Genomic DNA, 17,927 nt, shown 5'->3' on the forward strand with positions numbered 1-17,927 from the left:
CTTTAGGATCACACCACTTCAGCCACTCCAAACCCAGAGATGGAAAATTAAATACACACGTACGCACCACAAGACTATACACCGAACCCAGAAAGTAAACACACACACACACACAAAGATGAGGAGGTGAGGACGGACAGGTGCTGAGGCGGAACGGTGACAAACAGCTAAACAAGAAGCACCTACAAACCCAACATTCACGAAGCAGGTCATGGGAAAATAAACAAGAACTACTAACTTTATGACACTCAAAGCAGGTGTTTGAGAGATGACAGTAAAATGTGGGAAATTTTTAGAAACACCTGAGTTGAGTGATTCATAACAGTGGCAACTTTCTCTACATCAAATAAAATCAATCTTCATGAATCCCAAAATATTTTCACAAGAGATCAAGATCAGTCTTTCAGTGGTCATGAGTGAAGGAGATTCGATAGTTGTGAGAGCAACAGATGTTCTGATACCAGGAGCCTCAAACTCTGCCTAAAAGTCTAAAAGTGCTTTTTAACAGCAAGAACCAGGGTCTAAATTTAGTTCCTGAGTAGTTCATCTCTTTCCTGAAAAGTTCCTTCTGGTACTTTTTATGGGGGCCTTCAATACTGATTATGATGGTCTTCACTGAGCCTGATAATGTGAATGCATCTCTGTCAACTCCTACAGTTACAGTTTAAAGAGTGACCTGACTGGAGACCTTCAGCTGAACGTGAACCATCTAGGGAAGTCCGGGAATGCATCCTTTTTTGGATTCAAACGTCCAAATTTCTTCAAGTCTTCAGTTAACAGGGTCGCTCTTTCAACTAAAACACGGGTCAATCTCTGCCATGGCTTTTAAAATCGGTCTTCTTGCTTTCAGTTGATAAATTCTTCCATGCTAACAGGCTAAATGTAGCTTTGCCTTCTGTGGTGTTATCTCTTTTGAATGACCTTTGTTGCTTTTAATGCCATCTACTGGTCTGACAGTGTAGTGAAGTTACTTTGGCTATTTCTCCAAGCATCATTGGCCTGATTCGTATAATCTTTACAGAACTTAAAGTGATACTCCGGGATGGAACAAGTTGGGTCCTATCACAAGGTTTAGGGCAGAAATTACCCCTACAGCAGTGTTTTTGTGCAGCAGAAGCCCAGGGCGCACACACCAAACACCCCCTCCCTGCTTGTCAGCCGGTTTCCTGTACACTCAGACGGGGCCATATTTTACTTGACCAAAAACACAAATAAACGGACTCCCACCGAAAAAATCTGATATCGGTCTGCATTCACGCTTTATTTAGAGAATTTTCAGCGCGTTACTTTCACACAAAAACACCGCTAAATAAGGCTCTAGTTCTCATCGTGTCTCTTCGTCCTGGCAGACTACCTGCGTTTGTTTATGTCTGGCACACTGCGCGTGCGGACTGATACATTGAGCGGCGAGCGCCTCGTAGCCAGCTGTGGCTCTGTAGCGGAGGTAGCGCCGTTTTACGACACGATGAGAACTAGAGCCTTATTTAGCGGTGTTTTTGTGTGAAAGTAACTCGCTGAAAATTCTCTAAATAAAGTGTGAATGCAGACCCATATCAGATTTTTTTGGTGGGAGTCCGTTTATTTGTGTGTTTGGTCAAGTAAAATATGGCCCCGTCTGAGTGCAGAGGAAACCGGCAGAGGAGCAGGGAGGGGGTGTTTGGTGTGAGCGCCCTGGGCTTCTGCTGCACAAAATCACTGCTGTAGGGGTAATTTCTGCCCTAAACCTTGTGATGGGACCCAACTTGTTCCATCCCCGAGTATCACTTTAAGAGGTGGAATCAGCCTTAACATCTATTGTGTAGTTCAATATAAGAGGGCCCTTCTTTTTTTTTGGACCAGCTGGTTCGTCGGAATTCACATTTTTGTTTCAATAGCTCAAAATTTATTCCCTCCTTAACATCTGTCGAGCATTGGAGTCAAGATTGAAAAGATAAAAAAGGCATCAGAACATCTCCTGTGACCCCCAAAGCTGTATTGTGACCAGAAACAGATGGCAGTGAGTGAAATATGACACCAAACTGTGCGATGATTTGATGGCACTGAAGGTTTTTTGAGGTATGTTTTGAACGTAGCCTTGAGAAAAATGTAAAAATTGAGAAGCTCTTGGTATATTTTTGTCTGTTTAGGGATGATTTTATTTGTAAGCCCCCCAAAGCAGAGCTTTAATGTGTCTCATGTATTTTAGAATACATGTTTGTTTTCTACAGGAATCAGTCACTGGGCTGGGTTTTACCTGCATGTTGTCCTGATCTTCAGCACGATGCTGACCCCGGGGCATCCTGTGAGGAGATGGAGGGAGAAGTCCCACCAGATGAGCCTGAAAGTTCTGGAGAAAGAGAAAAAATGAATGAAAGAGGGAAAAAAGTGTTGTCAGTTTGCTTTACATATCGTGGGAGAATATCTACAGCCAAAATGAAAACTGGAGCTGCTGCTATCACAGCTTACCTCCATCAGCTGCGTGGACAGTCGAGCCATCTGAACCCTCAGTAATTCATTTTCCTGTTGGAGGCTCTCAATCTCCGCACGTCCTTGTCCTGCCTCACAGTTCTGAAAACCAAAGGTCACACGATGAGAACTCAAACTGACACAAAAACAACACAAAGGGTCAGATTTCTGTTGTCTGCACCTTGTTGAGCTCTCTCTGCGCCTCCAGCTCCTGCTTCAGGGAGGCGTTCTCCTGCTCCAGGGCCTTCACCAGGGCGGAGGATGGACTCTGCTGCTTGTGCTGCTTCAGGGACAGGATGGTCTCATCCAGCTGACGGATCTGCAGTGAGCAGATGTACAGGTTATGAGTAAAATGAAAACAGTTGTTTTGTAGAGCTGCTGTGCTTCTCGTCTCACCTTCTCTTTGGACTGCAGGAGTTCTCCTCTGACATCCTGAACTTCAGCCTGGAGACGCTCATTCTCCTCCCTCAGCAGCAGCTGATCCTGATCCATCAGACGAGACATCTCTTCTCTGAACAGCTTCTTGCTGTGATTCTGGAGACCACTCGAGTGCAGGGCCAGCTCCAAAACATGGTTCTGTGATCAGAAAGAAGGATCAAAAACATGAAACCTAACATGCAAAATAATGATAATAATCCCCCAGTTTTTCATTTCTGACTGGTAAGTGAGCTCAAGTTTGTGGGCCAGCACTCAGAAAAAGAAACTCCTTTGTTATGCATCACGTCTTGTGTCCTGATGCTCACCTTCTCCCTGACTCCAGAGAGCTGCTCTGACAGCTGGCTGTTCCTCTCCTCCAGCTGTGCAGCGTCCTCCAGAGCTTTGGTTAACTCTGTCTCCAGAGCAGACACACATGCTGCCAGCTAACACAAAACAGCCACCGGTTAACTACCAGCTACCACCAAACAACAACACCGTGACCAGCAGCATCATGAAACCCCGTTTACCTTGTTCTTTTCATCAGCGGGGAACGCCTCCCTCCTCTCGTCGTCCTTCATCAGCTCTGCCAGCTGCTGTCGGAGGTTCTCGATGGCGACGATGTTTTGGGCGTTTTTCTCAGACAGGAGCCCGTTCTCGTCCTCCAGCTGCTGGCTCTGCAGACGCAGCTCTGCAATCTGCAGGAGATAACACAAGTTATTTAGTGTTTTAGTATGAAGGGGGTAAAAAAACTGTGTGATGCAGCTTTTTTTCGATGTTCACAATGACTGAAGGTGAGAGACCTGGCAGCCTCGTGCTTAAAACCACTTTCCAGGAGTTGTCAAATAAAACCTTGAGGAGGGGGTAGTCTGCTTTTCCATTGTAGACATGTTTGTAAGAATGCTATTACGTTTTTTTGTGATTTTTAGTTTGCTTTTGTAACACCAGACCATATGAAAAAGTAAAATGCTAATGTCTACAGACAATATCAGGAGCCATATTTCCCCATAAAATGCACGTCACATGAGTCAGAGAGAAACATTTCACCCTCTGCTGGAGAAAAGTGGAAACTTTTTTCCAATCCTGTTTATAAACAAAGACTGAAATGAATTTGAATTTGAAAAAAAATTCCAAACAATTTTTTGACAAAGAATCCCATTTTTGATGTTGTCAAACAAAAAATCCTAATATATCAATTTTGATTTTTTTCTCCAACCCCTAAAAAATAGCAGGAGATCTTCATGAGAGTTCCTCAAATAATAAAGTCATCGCATCAATGTGTCCTGACTGGTTTTTGATATGTTAGAGGGACAGGCCTCAAATACCAAGACTGGCCTCACAGCTCCACCCTTGACAGACCTTCACTAGACTAAACTAGAAAAGTTTTCTACCTTCATCCTACACCCTTTAGAACAAGGTATAACAATCTATTTTATTAGAGCTGTCTCTTAAATTGTTTTGTTTTTCTGCTTAAACACATCGTACATCTTACTTATTCTTGTTTTGTTTTGTTTTGTTGTCTAAATCTGTTCAAATAGACAAATAAATAAAAAATCTCCAGAGGGCTAACCAATCAGAGGGAAGGGGGTTTGAGGAGTGGGGGTGTCTTAAAGAGACAGCAGCTGAAACAAAGTGTTTCAGGGGCTGTTTACATGACAACGGTTTTAGTGTGAAACACAAAAGTTTTGTTGCGTTTCAGCTCGTGTTTACACAGAAACAATGTTTTAGCTGACCTAAAATGCAAACTTTTGAAAACGGCCTCCAGAGTGAATTTTTTTTAAACGCTCCCGACACTGTTGCTGTGTAAACAGTAAGCCAGCAGTTTCAGTGGAAATGCTGATGTCACACTCCGCTTTGTGCAAGCTCATACAGCATTACAACAGTTCTGTTTCTGTGTAAACGCAGATTTTTTTCACTGTGTTTTAGCGTTTTCAGATGAAATATTGTCGTGTAAATGGGGCCTCAGACGAAGCCTGAAAAAATGGTTTTCTAAAAAAAAAAATGGGGACTTTAAAGCTAATGTGGTGGTACCAGAAGGACAACATAATGGCCAAACAAAAAGCACATACCACCTCTTTAAGGTCTCAGTGTTTGGCTTATTAAACTTATACCTCACCTGTTTCTTAAAGTTCTCTGCTGCCTTCTGAGCTGCTATCTTCCCCTTCTTCAAGTGCTCCAGTTTTTGTCTGTGTTGAAACAAAACCAGAAAAAGTTGTGAGAAAACAATCGAAACAACAAACTTCAATATCTGTGAGTTCTGTTGCTCCATACATCAACTCTTCCTGGGCTTCTTTTAAGTCCTCCTCTTTCAGCGCAGCGATCTTTTGCCTGAGGACGATGTTTTCCTCAGCGAGACGACTGGTTTCAGACCTGCAGAAGGATAAAAATGGATCAGAAAAAAACTATATTGTATTTCTAATTCAGTGGAGAAAACCGCAATAAAATGATTTTGTACTACGATGTACTACGATTCACACACTTTATTCACTCCACGGTTTGTCTACTGGGGTTCAGGGACAAACTGCTCTACTTTGTGCCTGGGAACACAGGGAACACCACTGTTAGGAACCAAGCCACCACAGGGACATGACACGCAGGGTGCTAATCCCCCTCCATGTTACCTATGAGCCTGCGTCGTTTCATTTAACGTCTGCGACTTGTCCTGCAGCTCTGTGATGGCTTGGCGCAGTCTGGTGTTCTGCTTCTCAAACTCCTCGCAGCACCCCTCCAGGTCCTCATCCAGGAGAGACTCATCTGCGAGGCTCTCAGGCGCCCCGATGTCCAGGTGCTCGAGTGACAAACTCTCCCTGTGCCTCTCCAAGTCGCCGAAAAGCTCAGAGAGCTTACTGTTCTCCTCTCTCATCCTGCTGATCTCATCCACCAGCGACATCTGCTCCTGGAGCTCAGGGAAGATATTCATCCTGCTCTCGAGGCTCCAGACTCTCTTCTCCAGCTCGACGTTTTGGTCCTTCAGTTTGGCATTTTCACACAGGCAATCTTCATATCGGATCTGAAGATCGGTCATCTTTAAGGCCTTTATCTCCAGCTCTTTCACGTGCTCCATTAGCAGCAGCATCTTCACCTTCAGGCTGTAGTTCTCCTCCAGTATCTGTTGGCCATTTTTGATCTTTTCGCTGTTGTGAGCCAGAAGATTCTCCAGGAGTTCGGTCTTTTGTTGAAGCAGAGAGATCTTCTCAAGCAGGAGGATGTTTTCCTCCGTGGCTGTGTGATACAAGCCCTGGAGCTTCACCAGAGAACATTCTTTCTCACAATCGCCATCTTCATCTGGATTTGCCACGCCGTCATGTGCACAGCCAGGGTCAGAAACGTCCTCTCTTTCAGGTGTGGGATCAACTTGTTCATGTGGGTCACCGGTCTCCTCCGGCACTGAGAGATCAACCGCAGCCTCATGAGAAGATTCATCTTCGTGAGAACTCTTTTCTGTCTCCTCCTCACATGATTCAGGAGCTGCTTTGTTCTCACACCCTGGAGTATTTTGGTCGTGGTCTAAGGAGTCACAAGACGTCGTCTCAGGGTCTTTGTCTGAGCGATGGCTGGATTCTGGGTCATCTTCTGCAACAGCGTTTCCGCTGTCCTCACCCAGAGCTGCTTCTGCCTGAGATAACACCTGACTCAATCTCACCTCCAGCTCTTTAACTCTGCTTTTAAGTTGATCTCTTTCCTCTACAAGCTTTTCTCTCTCAATCTCGTGATATTCAGTCAGTGTCTTCTCCAGAGCGCCCAGGTGCTCTTGCAGCTCTTTCCTCTCCAGCTCAAAATCCACCGTGGCCTGTTCGAGCAGCATCTCCATCTCCTCGATCTTTATCTTCAGATCGTCACGCTCGCTCAGCAGCTCGATCCTCTCGTTGATCTGCTGCTCAGAAATGGAAAGCACCTCATTGTACTTTACTTGAAGTTCAGACTGACTGTCCAGGAGTTCGTCTTTCTCCTGTTTGAAATCTTCCACCGTCTGATTCAGGAGCAGCTCGATCTCACAGGCTTTCTTCTCAGACTGAGCCAGGAGCTCGTCTTTGGTCTTCAGGCTCTCCTGAAGCCGGTTGTGGAGGTCGTTCAGCTGCATGCTCAGCTCGATCTCCTTCGTCTGCGCCATGCTGATGAAGTCAAGGAGCTCGTTCTGCAGCTGCTGGTTTTTCTTCACCAGTTCTTCCACCTCCTCTTTGTGAAGCGACTGCAGCTCGTGGCGTTCTCTGATCCACTCCTGGTTCACGCTCTCCCTCTCCAGCTCCTTTCCCTCCTCCATGATGCGTCTGTGTTCCTCAGCCGTCTCCAGGGTCCTCTGGATCTGAGCCTCCCACTGGAGCTTCTGCTCGGCGTGGCTGTCAGTGAGGGCCTTCAGCTCACTTTGGTAGTGCTGCTCGAGTTTCAGGACATCGGTCTGAAAACGCTTCTCTACAGATTCTTGATCCCCTGAGAAACGTTCTTCGACTTCTTTGATTCTCTGCATGAAGCTGATCTGGATTTCTTTCCTGTACACGGTTATTCAACGATTGTTACAGCCACAGTTTGAACTCATATTAGTACAACAAATATTTAAAAAAAATCACCAAATAACCCTTTTTCATAATCATTTTTAAGGTTGCATATCAACTGGACAATATGACCGCTCCCAAAAAGTGAAGCCAAAACTTTAAAGATGCTATGAGGAGGATTTGTTTTGATTGCACTCCATCGCCACCTTGTGGTCCGAAGTCTTTGCGCACTGTCATAAATTACTTTTAGTGAGGTGTGTTTGTTTTGGAATTAAATGGAGATCAGATCAAACAATTTTTCTTTGTTCAGGACAACTTTTTACTGGATACAACACACCAAGGTAAGGGACTTATCAGTACAGTTGTAGCAGCCGGCTATATGTTAGCCAGATGCGCCGACTAGTGATGCACTGATACCGATCCAGGTATTGGTTATCGGTGTATTGGTGCCCCTTAAAGCTGGATCGTGTCGGTGGGAAGAGGCCAATCCATGGTGCTGATCCAGGCAAACAGCTCTTTGTGTCTTTTAGCAGCCCTCTTGGCTATTTGATTTGAAGTGTTACCTCTGATGTACTTTCTTTGTTTTTTGCTGCATTACCAGTTTACAGGGTATACAAGTTCACACTTGAAGAGTTATTTCTGTAAATTCTGAAGCTTTGTTTTGCTGGTAAACATTTCAATATTTCACAGTTTGAATAAAAAGTAACTTCAGTTTTTTCATCTACTTATTTTTTTTGTCTTTAACCCAAAACATTACCAGTCTTATCCCATAGTAAAGGCATGCAGGAAATTATTTAACACTGGTATTGTATCGGTAAAGGTACCAAAAGCTTAGGTATTGGTATCGGAACCACAAAAGTTGGATCAGTGCATCCCTAGCTCTGACATATCTGTAGGCTAATGTTTCAACAAGTAAACACTGTCAGTTTGTAAGTGGTTTAGTAGTAGTTTGTATTCAGCGCAGCCTGCAGTCTTGTGCTCTAAGACGCATCTGTTATGTGTAATGTTAGTAAATCCTTGTTATGTCCTGCCAGTCATCTACCGAGCTAACGTAACCTCACTCTTCATTTTGTTGATAGACTCTCAAGTTTGAACAGACCACTGCAGAATAACTGCTGACTGTGGGTTGGAGTGAACTTTATCACAAACAGTTTAGTCCCTTTGTTACAGCAGGCTAATTAGCCTTTAGCTCAGGCTGGATCACTCTCCTGTTCAGCTTTCCTCTGCTCCTCTGTCCTTTTTATGTCATCACAACAAAATCAGTCATAGAAATAGATTTGGTAAAGATCTCTCCTCACTACTAAACTTCCTCAGCCGCAGTGGTGTTGTCATAGAGACGTAGACGTGCTGTAGATCAGTCTGGTCCTGGACGACCCAAACTGGAAGCTAGGAAGTAGTCATTTAAAATAACCTGTAACCAGCAATATTGGCGGCAATAATCTCATTTTAAAGTGTGGATTATGATCAGGCACATTTCTAGAAGGGAGACTTTTTCAAGATCACTTTCAAACTCCTCACAGCCCCTTTAAGAGAGCTTCATATCCAACAAACTGAGATAAGAAAAGATTTTCTTATAATTTCCTCACATGAAATCATAAAGCTGTGTCACATGTTTAAAAACAGATATAATGTTTGGTCTCACCTCTCCTGGACGATGTCTTCTCGCAGTTTGTCCAGCACGCTGCTCAGAGCGTCCCTCTCTTCAGTGTGTTTGCTCGTCAGCTCCTTCACAGCCTCTCGATGCCGCTCCTCCAAACGGGCCCTCTCCTCTGCCATCAACGCCTCAAACCTCCTCTCCTCCTCCTCCTTCTCCCTCTCCAGCTTCTCCTTCTCCTCATTCAGCCTCTCCTGCAGCATCCCTTCGTAATCCTCCACCAGCTGCAGCCTCTCTGTCTCCCACTCCTTTTTCAGCTGTCTCTCCCTACGTTCAAAGTGCTCCTGGACCTGGGTTCTTTCATGCAGCAGAGCCTCCTCATGGTGCTCCTGAAGCTGGGCTCGTTCTCCCTCCCAGAACTCCTTGAGTGTGCTCTCCTTCTCCTCCTGCTCCCTAACGAGTCTGAGCATCTCTTCTTCTAACAGCACCTGCAGAGCCTCATTATTCTGCTCGTCCAGCTGAGCCCTTTCTTTCTGCCACTGCTCCGTCAGCCTCTGCACCACCTCATCCCGCTCCCCTTCAAACCTCACCTTCACCTCCTCTAACCTGACCTTCAGTTCCTCCTCATGGCTTTGCTGCAACACCTCCTTCTCTTTCTCATAACTATCTAACAGTCTCTTCTCGAACTCTGCCTTCTCCTCCTGCAGTTTCTGGCTCTCCTCTTCCAGCTGGCTCTCAGAAAGCTCCACATGCTCCTCTTCCAGTTTTTTCATCTCCATGGCGTGCTGTTTCCTCAGCTCCTCCATCTCCTTCATGAAGTTCTCATCATTCTCCGCCTGCTGAGCTTTCAGGATCTTCAGCTGCTCCTCCAGCTCTGCCGTGGCGGTGTGGGCCTCCTGCAGCTGCCCTCTGAGCGTCAGCACCTCCGTCTCCTGCAGATTCTGGAGTTCTTTCCTCTCCTCAGCCTGCGTCTGTTCCAGACGGGTTCGCTCCAGATTGGCCTGCTCCAGCTGGTTCTGGAGCTCCTGAGCCTGGATCTGAAGGGTGGCCATCTCCTCCCTGAGAGTCTGGGCCTCCTGCTGGTGCTGGAGCATGAAGGCGGCTCTCTGGTCCTCGTGGGAGGCCTTCTGCTTTTCAACCATCTTATCAAACTCATTGATCTGTGGAGGAACAAAGTAATGTAGTAGGCATTCATTAGTAGGATATAAAAAAGACAAAAAAGCCTTTATTGCCACTTAGGTCATCACAAAAAACTGTAACTGGGAAACCAAATGGGCTTTTCAACAGGAACTATGTGTATTTCAATAGCAGGAACCAGGGTCTAAATCTGGTTCTATGGTGGTTAAACTTTAAGTTATGTCCAGGCCATATAACATTAGAGGTGCCAAATCAGATTTGCTCCACAATATCTCTAGGTGAGCTTATGTAAAAAACAAATAAATTTTAAACAAAGTCATTAAATCAGGATGACATCCAAAACCAAACCATTTCCAGGTGAGGGACATGGAACCACGTCTCGCTAATAAATCATCCACTGAGACGGGACACTCCTGCGTGTTTACTCCATGTGCGACTATGTAGTGTTTTGGTTTTCACTGAGTCACGTGACTGAAACCTGTCTGCTGATTGGCTTCTGAGGGAAGCCTTCAGCAAATGAGGGCTTTCAAGCACCTCTCTTTTGCCATCTATACACAGTCTTATTAAGTAAAATTGCACATCATTAAAGCAACATTTTGGATAATATCAAAGGGGATATATATCGCCCAACCCTAGTTGGGATACATCCTGAGCACTGTCAAGGTGCCCTTGAGCAAGGCACCGAACCCCCAACTGCTCAGGTCTGCGCACTGAGGGTGCAGCACCATCACTCCACTTGGTTTAATGACTCCTACATAATGGTCTTCTTTGAGTCTGATAGTGTGAATGTGTCTCTGTCAGCTCCCGGTGTTCCAGTTTAAATAGTGACCCTGTAAACTGGAGACCTCCAGCTGAACGTGTCGGTGGGTATCCAGTTTACAACATCTAATGAAACATGGATAAAGTCCTTGGGAATGCCTCCTAGTTTAGTTTACAAATCAAATCTCCTCATCAGATAAATATTTAATGATAATCTAAAGATGCTTAAGAATAATGCCTCCTGCTGAAAGTCTCTAGTTGACAGGGGCACTCTTTAAACCAGGACACCAGCCGATCTCTGGCATGGCTTTCGAAATTTGTCCTCTAGCTTTAAGTTAGAGAATTTCAGGTGTTTGGATCCTCTTTGTCTCGAGCGCTCGTCTCCTTCCAAGTGTTGAATCTCCCCCATGCTAACAGGCTAACTGTAGCATCACATATGGAAATGTCATATTTAGTTCCTTAACAAGTAGTTCCTGGAACTACAGAGTAAAATCTTAACAGTATCTTCTGAGCTAACCTTTGTTTCCAGCTGGTTTCTCAAATCCTCCATTTCCTGAAGGTGCTGCTCTTTCAGCTGCTCCAGCATCATCTCTGCCTCGAGGCTCATGCTGAACGGCTGAACCTCCTCTGAGCCGATACCTGAAAATTTATTAGCATGAGAAGATGAGGTCAGCGCTCTGTTATGAGGTTGTGTGTTTGTTTACATGTGTGTTTATTAGACCTACCAGGATCAGACTCCATGCCGGGGCTTTTACTCTCCAGCTCCTCAGAGAGAGTTTTGTGGCAGGGCTGAAGAACTCGACCCAGACCGTGAAACTCCTGCAGCTCGGACTGCAGCTCGTCAATGCGATCCTGCAGCTCCTGAACAATCAGAGCACATCAAGTTAAACATGTCTGAGCTTTTTGCACACTTTGAGTTTGTTGCACTTAATGATGAAGATGCATGATGTTACCCTGCACTGAGCTTCATAGCTGCTGCGGAGCTGTTTAATGCGTTCTTCTTGCAGGAAGAGGTCTGCGCTGCCAGGATCCAAGTCTCCAAACTAAAGAAAAGGAAAGACATCAAATTTCCTCAGAGAAAAATAGGACAATGTCAAGAGAAACTAAATGTGTGAAACGAATCCTAACCTTCTCTTTGATAATGTTGTCTAAACTTGTCTGGAGTTTGCTGATCTGGTTTTGTGCCTCCTCGAGTTTCTCAGTGCTGTCCAGCAGCTCCATTTCCAGACGTCTGTTCTCCTAAAAACAGAGACAGCCATCAGGATTGTGCTTACATTTGTCCTTTCAAAGAACAACACTATTCCAGTCTTGATACCTTGACAGAGATGGAGAGGTGGTCTCTGAGGAAAGATTCATCCTCTCTGATCTTCTCCACCTCGGCCTCCAGTTCCTCACGCTGCAGGTTGGCCTGCTGCTGGATCTGGTCCATCTCCTTCATCAGCTCTGATCGAACGGCTGTTAGCTTCTCTTTATGGTCCTGCTCCAGCTTCCTGTAACCACGAAGGTACCAACAAAACAAGACACAGCACTAAGAGTCTGTAAAATCAGTTATGAATTAAAAAAGAAATATCAAACAGGGATAAATTTAAAGAGTAGATTACCTGAGGTTGAGGTTGTTCATCTGCTCGATGGCAGAGTGGTGTTCGTCCACCTCAGCAGCGAGCTGAGCTTTTTGTTTCTCCACTTTTTCCAGGTCAGATCGGATTTTCTCTTTCTCCCTGAGTTCCCTGTCCACACACTCCCTGAGAGGAAATAAATACACGTGAAATCATCACAGAAACAAATAATAAACCTGCAGGTTTCACAGAGAGAAATCTTATGACAGGAGCTGCTCTGCACTGATAAACACTCACAGAAGATGTCTGATCTCAGCTTTGAAGCTTGCCAGCGCAGCTTGGTGAATCCCGTTCTTTGTGACAAGCAGCTCATTCTCTAGTGCGATGGTGAGGTCACTCAGACTCAGTTTTCCATCCAGGCTAAAATTCAGAGCCTGCAAAAAAAAAAATCCAGCTCACCTCGTACCTATAGCACAGTGTTTCATTCGTCTTCTTCTTAAATGCCAACCCTAAAAAATAATCGGTGCATCATCTGCATGGAAAGTTAAAGGTAAAGGTCTTTTGCATTACCTGCAGGATCTCAGTGCTGTTTTCGATTCCCTCGTCCATCCAGGCATCCAAGATATACTCCACTGGAGTGAACCCAGAGCCATCATCCAGGGTGGAGAACAGACGCATGCCGATGGTGCTGCTCATAGCAGAAGGAGTGGCTATTCTACGACCGCCCTCATCAAATGGCTGTAAGAAAGTAAAGAGTGCTTTTTTTTTACCTAAGAAAAATAGATTTTCATCTTTCATCAAGTTTTACAAACATTCTAGATTCCTGTTAACATATTAGAATCATGGTAACATTCCAGAGTTCTGTAACTTTCCAGAATTGTTATAACATTCTAAAACTCTGTGAACATAAAATAATTCTGATAAGGTCCTAGAACTCTGATACATACTAGTTTTCTGTAAATTTAAAAAAATTTGGTAACCATTGCAAACTTGCAGCATTCCAGAATTCTGATAACCATCTATGATTCTTATAACATTCTAAAATTCTTTTAATATTTTTGAGTAAGGGTAGCGTTCCAGAATTCTGTGAACATTCAACATTTCTGATAACATTCTAGAATTCTTTGTAATTTTGGAATTATTATTAAGTCCCAAAACTTTAGTAACATTCTAGAATTCTGATAACATATTGAAGTTCCCATGAAGTTCCAGAACTTTGGTAACATTGTGGAATACTTGTATTGATCCAGAACTTTGGTAACATTTTGGAATTCTGGTACCATTCTGGAATTCTCATAAAAATTCCAGAGTTTTGGTGACATTTTAGACTTCTTACAGAGTTCAAGGACTTTGGTGTCATTCTGGAATTCTTATCAATTCAACGTTTTTTTTTCAACTTCTTAACATTCTAGATTTTTTGTTTAGGTCCAGCACTTTGGTAAGAATCTAAAATTCTGGTAACATTTTAGGATTCTAATAAAGTTACAGGACTTCCGTTACAGGAGTAACTTCCTGGACTTCTTGTTAAGTTCAAGAACTTTGGAAACACTCTAGAATTCTGGTTTCATTCCAGAAACATAGTAACATTTATATAGTAACATTTGATAACATTCTGGAACTCTCATTAAGTTCCAGAACTTTGGTGACATTCTGATTTCTGAAGTTCCAGAACTTGGTAACACTCTAGAAGTCTGTTACATTTCTAGAACTTTGATATCATCTTAGAATTCTGATAACATTCTAGAATTCTTCATTATTATGCAATTCTTATAAAGCTCTTATAGAATAAATAAATAAATATAGTAAGGGAATAAGAGAGGCATCAACAGGTGGCGTACCTGAGTGGAGTGGTGTCGCTTTAGCTGTCTATAAGGCGTGGAGGCGGATGGTGTTGGCGGCTTGTTGTGGTTTACCACCCTGGAAACAAACTCCTGAACATTCATCACTCCATCGCCAGTTAGACTCTGCAGCACATCCACATGAACCTGAAACAAGAGGTTGTTTTTAGAAGGAGCATCACAGACTGTAAGAGATTTTTAACATTTCATTACTCTCAGAAAAGGAGATCTAAAAATAAAATAATTATTTGGATGCAATAAGTTAAATTTGGCGGTATGGCTCTGTTCTGAGAGCTCCCTGCCCTTCCATGTGCCTATGTGGGATGCCAAAGCCTAAGGAAGGTAGAGCACACCTCCCCACTCTTTCATGTAAATGCATGCAAAGCCATGGGGAGAACAGCAGAAAAGGGCCCCAGGGTACAGAACAAAGCGTGTATCAGTGAGAATGCATATGACACTGATAAATCAGGCACAGCATAAAAGATGGAGCTGAGGTGGAGGTGGAGGTGGAAGATGAGAGGCTTGCAGGGGGAGCAGGGGAGGCTAAAGCATAATGCCCATTTGGCTATATGCAGACTGGATGCGTAAAGCTGTCCCTCCTCACCTCAAGGCCTAGGTGTTCACAAAGAGTGAGGAGTTCAGAGTGATCGGCACACCCGTCCCACGATATCTCCAGCTCCTCACAGGCCTCATGCAGTCTCTCCTCAAAGCAGCTCGACAGAGGAGCACCAGCTCCTCGAGGTGTGCTCGGTTCGTCCGGGTTCCAGAGATGCAGCTGGCCTACATGTGCAAAACAAGACATCATTTTTCAGAAACAAACATATCAAACTCAATAACCTAAAAGTACTGTGCTGAAAGAGTGGCTTACCTTCTGCTTCGTACTCCTCTGTGCTTGTTTCGTGAGTGATCCAGCGCTGTTAGAGACAAACACACAAACATTAACATCACACAGAGGCTGGCCTTCATTAAAAACTAGTATCTTGCCCTAAAATCATCAAAATATTTCTGCAGGCTTATCATGTAGCAGTCAGGTGTTCAAACTTTGGGGCAAAGGAGGTTGGAGCAACTGACAAAACACACAAGAGAGCTTTTGTGATGACAGCGGTTGGGCTGGTCTTCGGGCTTATCATAAACCAGCGGTTATGGACAAAAAAAGTTAGTAACAGACACTTTTCTGTATTCAGTTTGAATTGAGAGTTTCCCTCCAGGAAGTACAATTCAGAGACTTTCATCAATGCTGAAGGACAAAGATCTTGAAGAAAACAAGAGTTGCAGCCATTTTTTTGTTCACTTTTTTAGAAATAAACCCCTCAAATTTAGACTAAGTTCACAATAATGTGAAGTAATATGGAAGGAGGAGGGGTTTACTATTTGTTTCTGTGACCCAGTGTGCTATGACCCCCTCCCAGCGTGACCGCCTATTGTTCAGGAGGCAAACAGAGAGGGAATGAGGGAACAGATGGGGTTCTGCGAGCTGCGTTTTGATACGCAGTGCATAGGCATCCAGGAGTGTGGGGGTGCTGAGGCTCATTGTTCCTCTGTCACAGTCCTGCACCCTCCTCCTCACACAGCACCAGGCCTGCAGTCTCTGCCGCAGAGCCCCTTGACCCCTCCCCATCTGCTGGTCTGCAAGCCGGACGTGTAGCTTTGTTGTGGCCTTGCATTAGTCAATACTGAGACACGCTTCGCTTCAGTGTCTCCGGTAGTGTTTGTCCTGGTGGAGCTCAGACAATACTCAGAATATTAACACATCCATCCGTGCACAAGCTGAACGGGCCGGCATTAAACCGCAGTTTGTTGTGATTTATTGTGCTGGATGACGCCTATGCTTGCATATTTGAGCTGCTGTCTTAAAGCTGCAGCTTGAAGCCAATCATAAGCTCCTAAAGAAGTATCTTCATCTATTTTTGACTCTAAAATATAGCATCTGAGCCCTTAAACAGGGACAATCATAAATCCTCAAAAGTAACACCTGAGGGTACCATGCCTTTTTATGAAGGCAATGCTCTATATCATATTTTCTCTATCTGAGAAGTAGAATTTCTCATGTTTTATAACAAAGCAATGAGATAAAAAATCGAATATTACATTCATCTCACAAAATTGACAGCACATTGCCCATAAAACCCAAAGATACAAACGAGTATCTGCAGGTTCTTACTTTGCTGCTGAACTTGGGAAATCCTAAGCTTTTTTACTGGATAGAGTCCATACACTACAATAATTAAATTAGTAGACAATTAAGTTCTTTTAATCCTCCAATAAACAACACAGGCTTACAACTACGTAGAAAAAAAGATCTTAAGAAGCTCTTGGAGCTGTCCTTGGAATTCCCCAAGCTGTGGATGCGCAAGATTTAAGAAAACTTTGTCTATTCCATAGTGAGGGAAATAACTTTTAATAGGGGTCAAATGACACCCACTGGACAAACAAATGATACTAAAAGTTTCCAAAACACTGTTGCTCTGTGAAAACAAAAGCAAGAACCTTCTGCAGGTTTTAAGCAGAGAAAAGCACAACCCATAATGAAACGTCAAAGTGACGACACTGTGACATCTTGGTTACTGGAGGCTTGTCAAACAGTAATTATACTGGCTGTGTTATTTACAGGCACTGCTGTAGTGTTACACAACAAACAGGGAACCTTGTACGGAGTCTCTTTCACATTTCAGGACCTGTCATGAATGCCGCTAAGCTGATTATCTAAGAATATCACCTCGCTGTTGGTCTGAAGCTGCGGAGGGAAAACAGTTCGAGCGAGGACAGGAGGAGATAAGGACGGCCTCCGAGTGTCCGGATTTTTGAAGCGCTGCTGAGAAACAGCGCCATTCCTAGCCGTTTACCTCACGCTTCCTTGGGACGGCGGAGTCATCGCCGTCTTCAGGGTCCTCCTCCTCTTCCTCAACCCCCTGTGCGCTCCTGGCTTCAGACGTGCCGGGAAATGGCTCGATGATCTCTGGCGTGGTGCGGCGGCCGTAGCGTTTACTGCCTTTTACAAACTTTGGCTGGATCTCTGGAGAGTCTGAGGAAGCACAATAACAAGTTAGGCCGGCAGAGTCATCATCACATGCTCCTGTTTGAAAATAGAAAACAATAAATGACTGATAGTCACAGCAGGTAATACTTCCTCAAAACTTAAAACTTCTGCAAATGTGGTGACAGCATATCTCTCAAAGTCACCAAGTCATATCTGTTAAAATGAAATAGGCACTGAACTAAAGGTCAACAGTGTTTCAGCTGCAAACTGCAGAGAAACTTCAAAGAAATCACCTGGAACACTGCAGGACTTGTAGACATAAAATCTTTTGTAACAATGAGATGTAAAGAAAGACAAAAAGACGTAGAAATCAGCTCTGTGTTACCTATATCTATTAAAACAATCCTCCAGTTAAAGGGTGCAAATCATGACGGTGCAAACAGTGGAGCTGTGGGCTAATTGGCTTAGAGCCTGTGCTTTTGGCTCTGTGCCTCTGTATGTAGATTTACAGCTGAGTCAGCAGGGGGGCCGCTCACACATCCAGTCTTCACATGTCACCCTCTCTGCTTGGTTGACTCGTTAAATAGGATAGGCCACCTTTAAGTTCAAAATTAAACCAAGACTGACTCTGAATACAGAACAGGCTCATGACGGGGCTCGATGCTGACTTCATTTCCTGTGAGCACAGCACGCATCCAAAAGAGCCTCATCTTAAAG

General features: G+C 44.2%; 1 protein-coding gene across 2 annotated transcripts in view; it reads right to left on the bottom strand.

Moving 5' to 3' along the window:
• The window catches only part of nin (ninein (GSK3B interacting protein)), a 29,027-nt gene that overhangs the window by 3,792 nt on the left and 7,308 nt on the right, over positions 1–17,927 (bottom strand). The window contains exons 3-24 of one of the 2 annotated variants that reach the window (XM_074692798.1): positions 17,077–17,255; positions 15,102–15,147; positions 14,838–15,013; positions 14,234–14,380; positions 12,966–13,133; positions 12,693–12,829; positions 12,441–12,581; positions 12,155–12,329; positions 11,968–12,078; positions 11,793–11,882; positions 11,565–11,700; positions 11,357–11,478; positions 8,992–10,103; positions 5,481–7,346; positions 5,131–5,229; positions 4,976–5,045; positions 3,390–3,557; positions 3,189–3,305; positions 2,842–3,021; positions 2,627–2,764; positions 2,446–2,547; positions 2,234–2,326 (exon numbers count right to left, since the gene is read on the bottom strand). In XM_074692798.1, the coding sequence (XP_074548899.1) occupies positions 2,234–2,326; positions 2,446–2,547; positions 2,627–2,764; positions 2,842–3,021; positions 3,189–3,305; positions 3,390–3,557; positions 4,976–5,045; positions 5,131–5,229; positions 5,481–7,346; positions 8,992–10,103; positions 11,357–11,478; positions 11,565–11,700; positions 11,793–11,882; positions 11,968–12,078; positions 12,155–12,329; positions 12,441–12,581; positions 12,693–12,829; positions 12,966–13,133; positions 14,234–14,380; positions 14,838–15,013; positions 15,102–15,147; positions 17,077–17,255 (5,573 nt within the window). The remainder of the gene's footprint in view (positions 1–2,233; positions 2,327–2,445; positions 2,548–2,626; positions 2,765–2,841; positions 3,022–3,188; positions 3,306–3,389; positions 3,558–4,975; positions 5,046–5,130; positions 5,230–5,480; positions 7,347–8,991; positions 10,104–11,356; positions 11,479–11,564; positions 11,701–11,792; positions 11,883–11,967; positions 12,079–12,154; positions 12,330–12,440; positions 12,582–12,692; positions 12,830–12,965; positions 13,134–14,233; positions 14,381–14,837; positions 15,014–15,101; positions 15,148–17,076; positions 17,256–17,927) is intronic. The other variant, XM_074692797.1, reaches the window with a different exon arrangement.

This window comes from Halichoeres trimaculatus, unplaced genomic scaffold, assembly GCF_033239565.1.
Source record: "Halichoeres trimaculatus isolate MK-OKI-2021-1 unplaced genomic scaffold, fHalTri1.1 fHalTri1_scaffold_17, whole genome shotgun sequence".
NCBI lineage: Eukaryota > Metazoa > Chordata > Actinopteri > Labriformes > Labridae > Halichoeres > Halichoeres trimaculatus.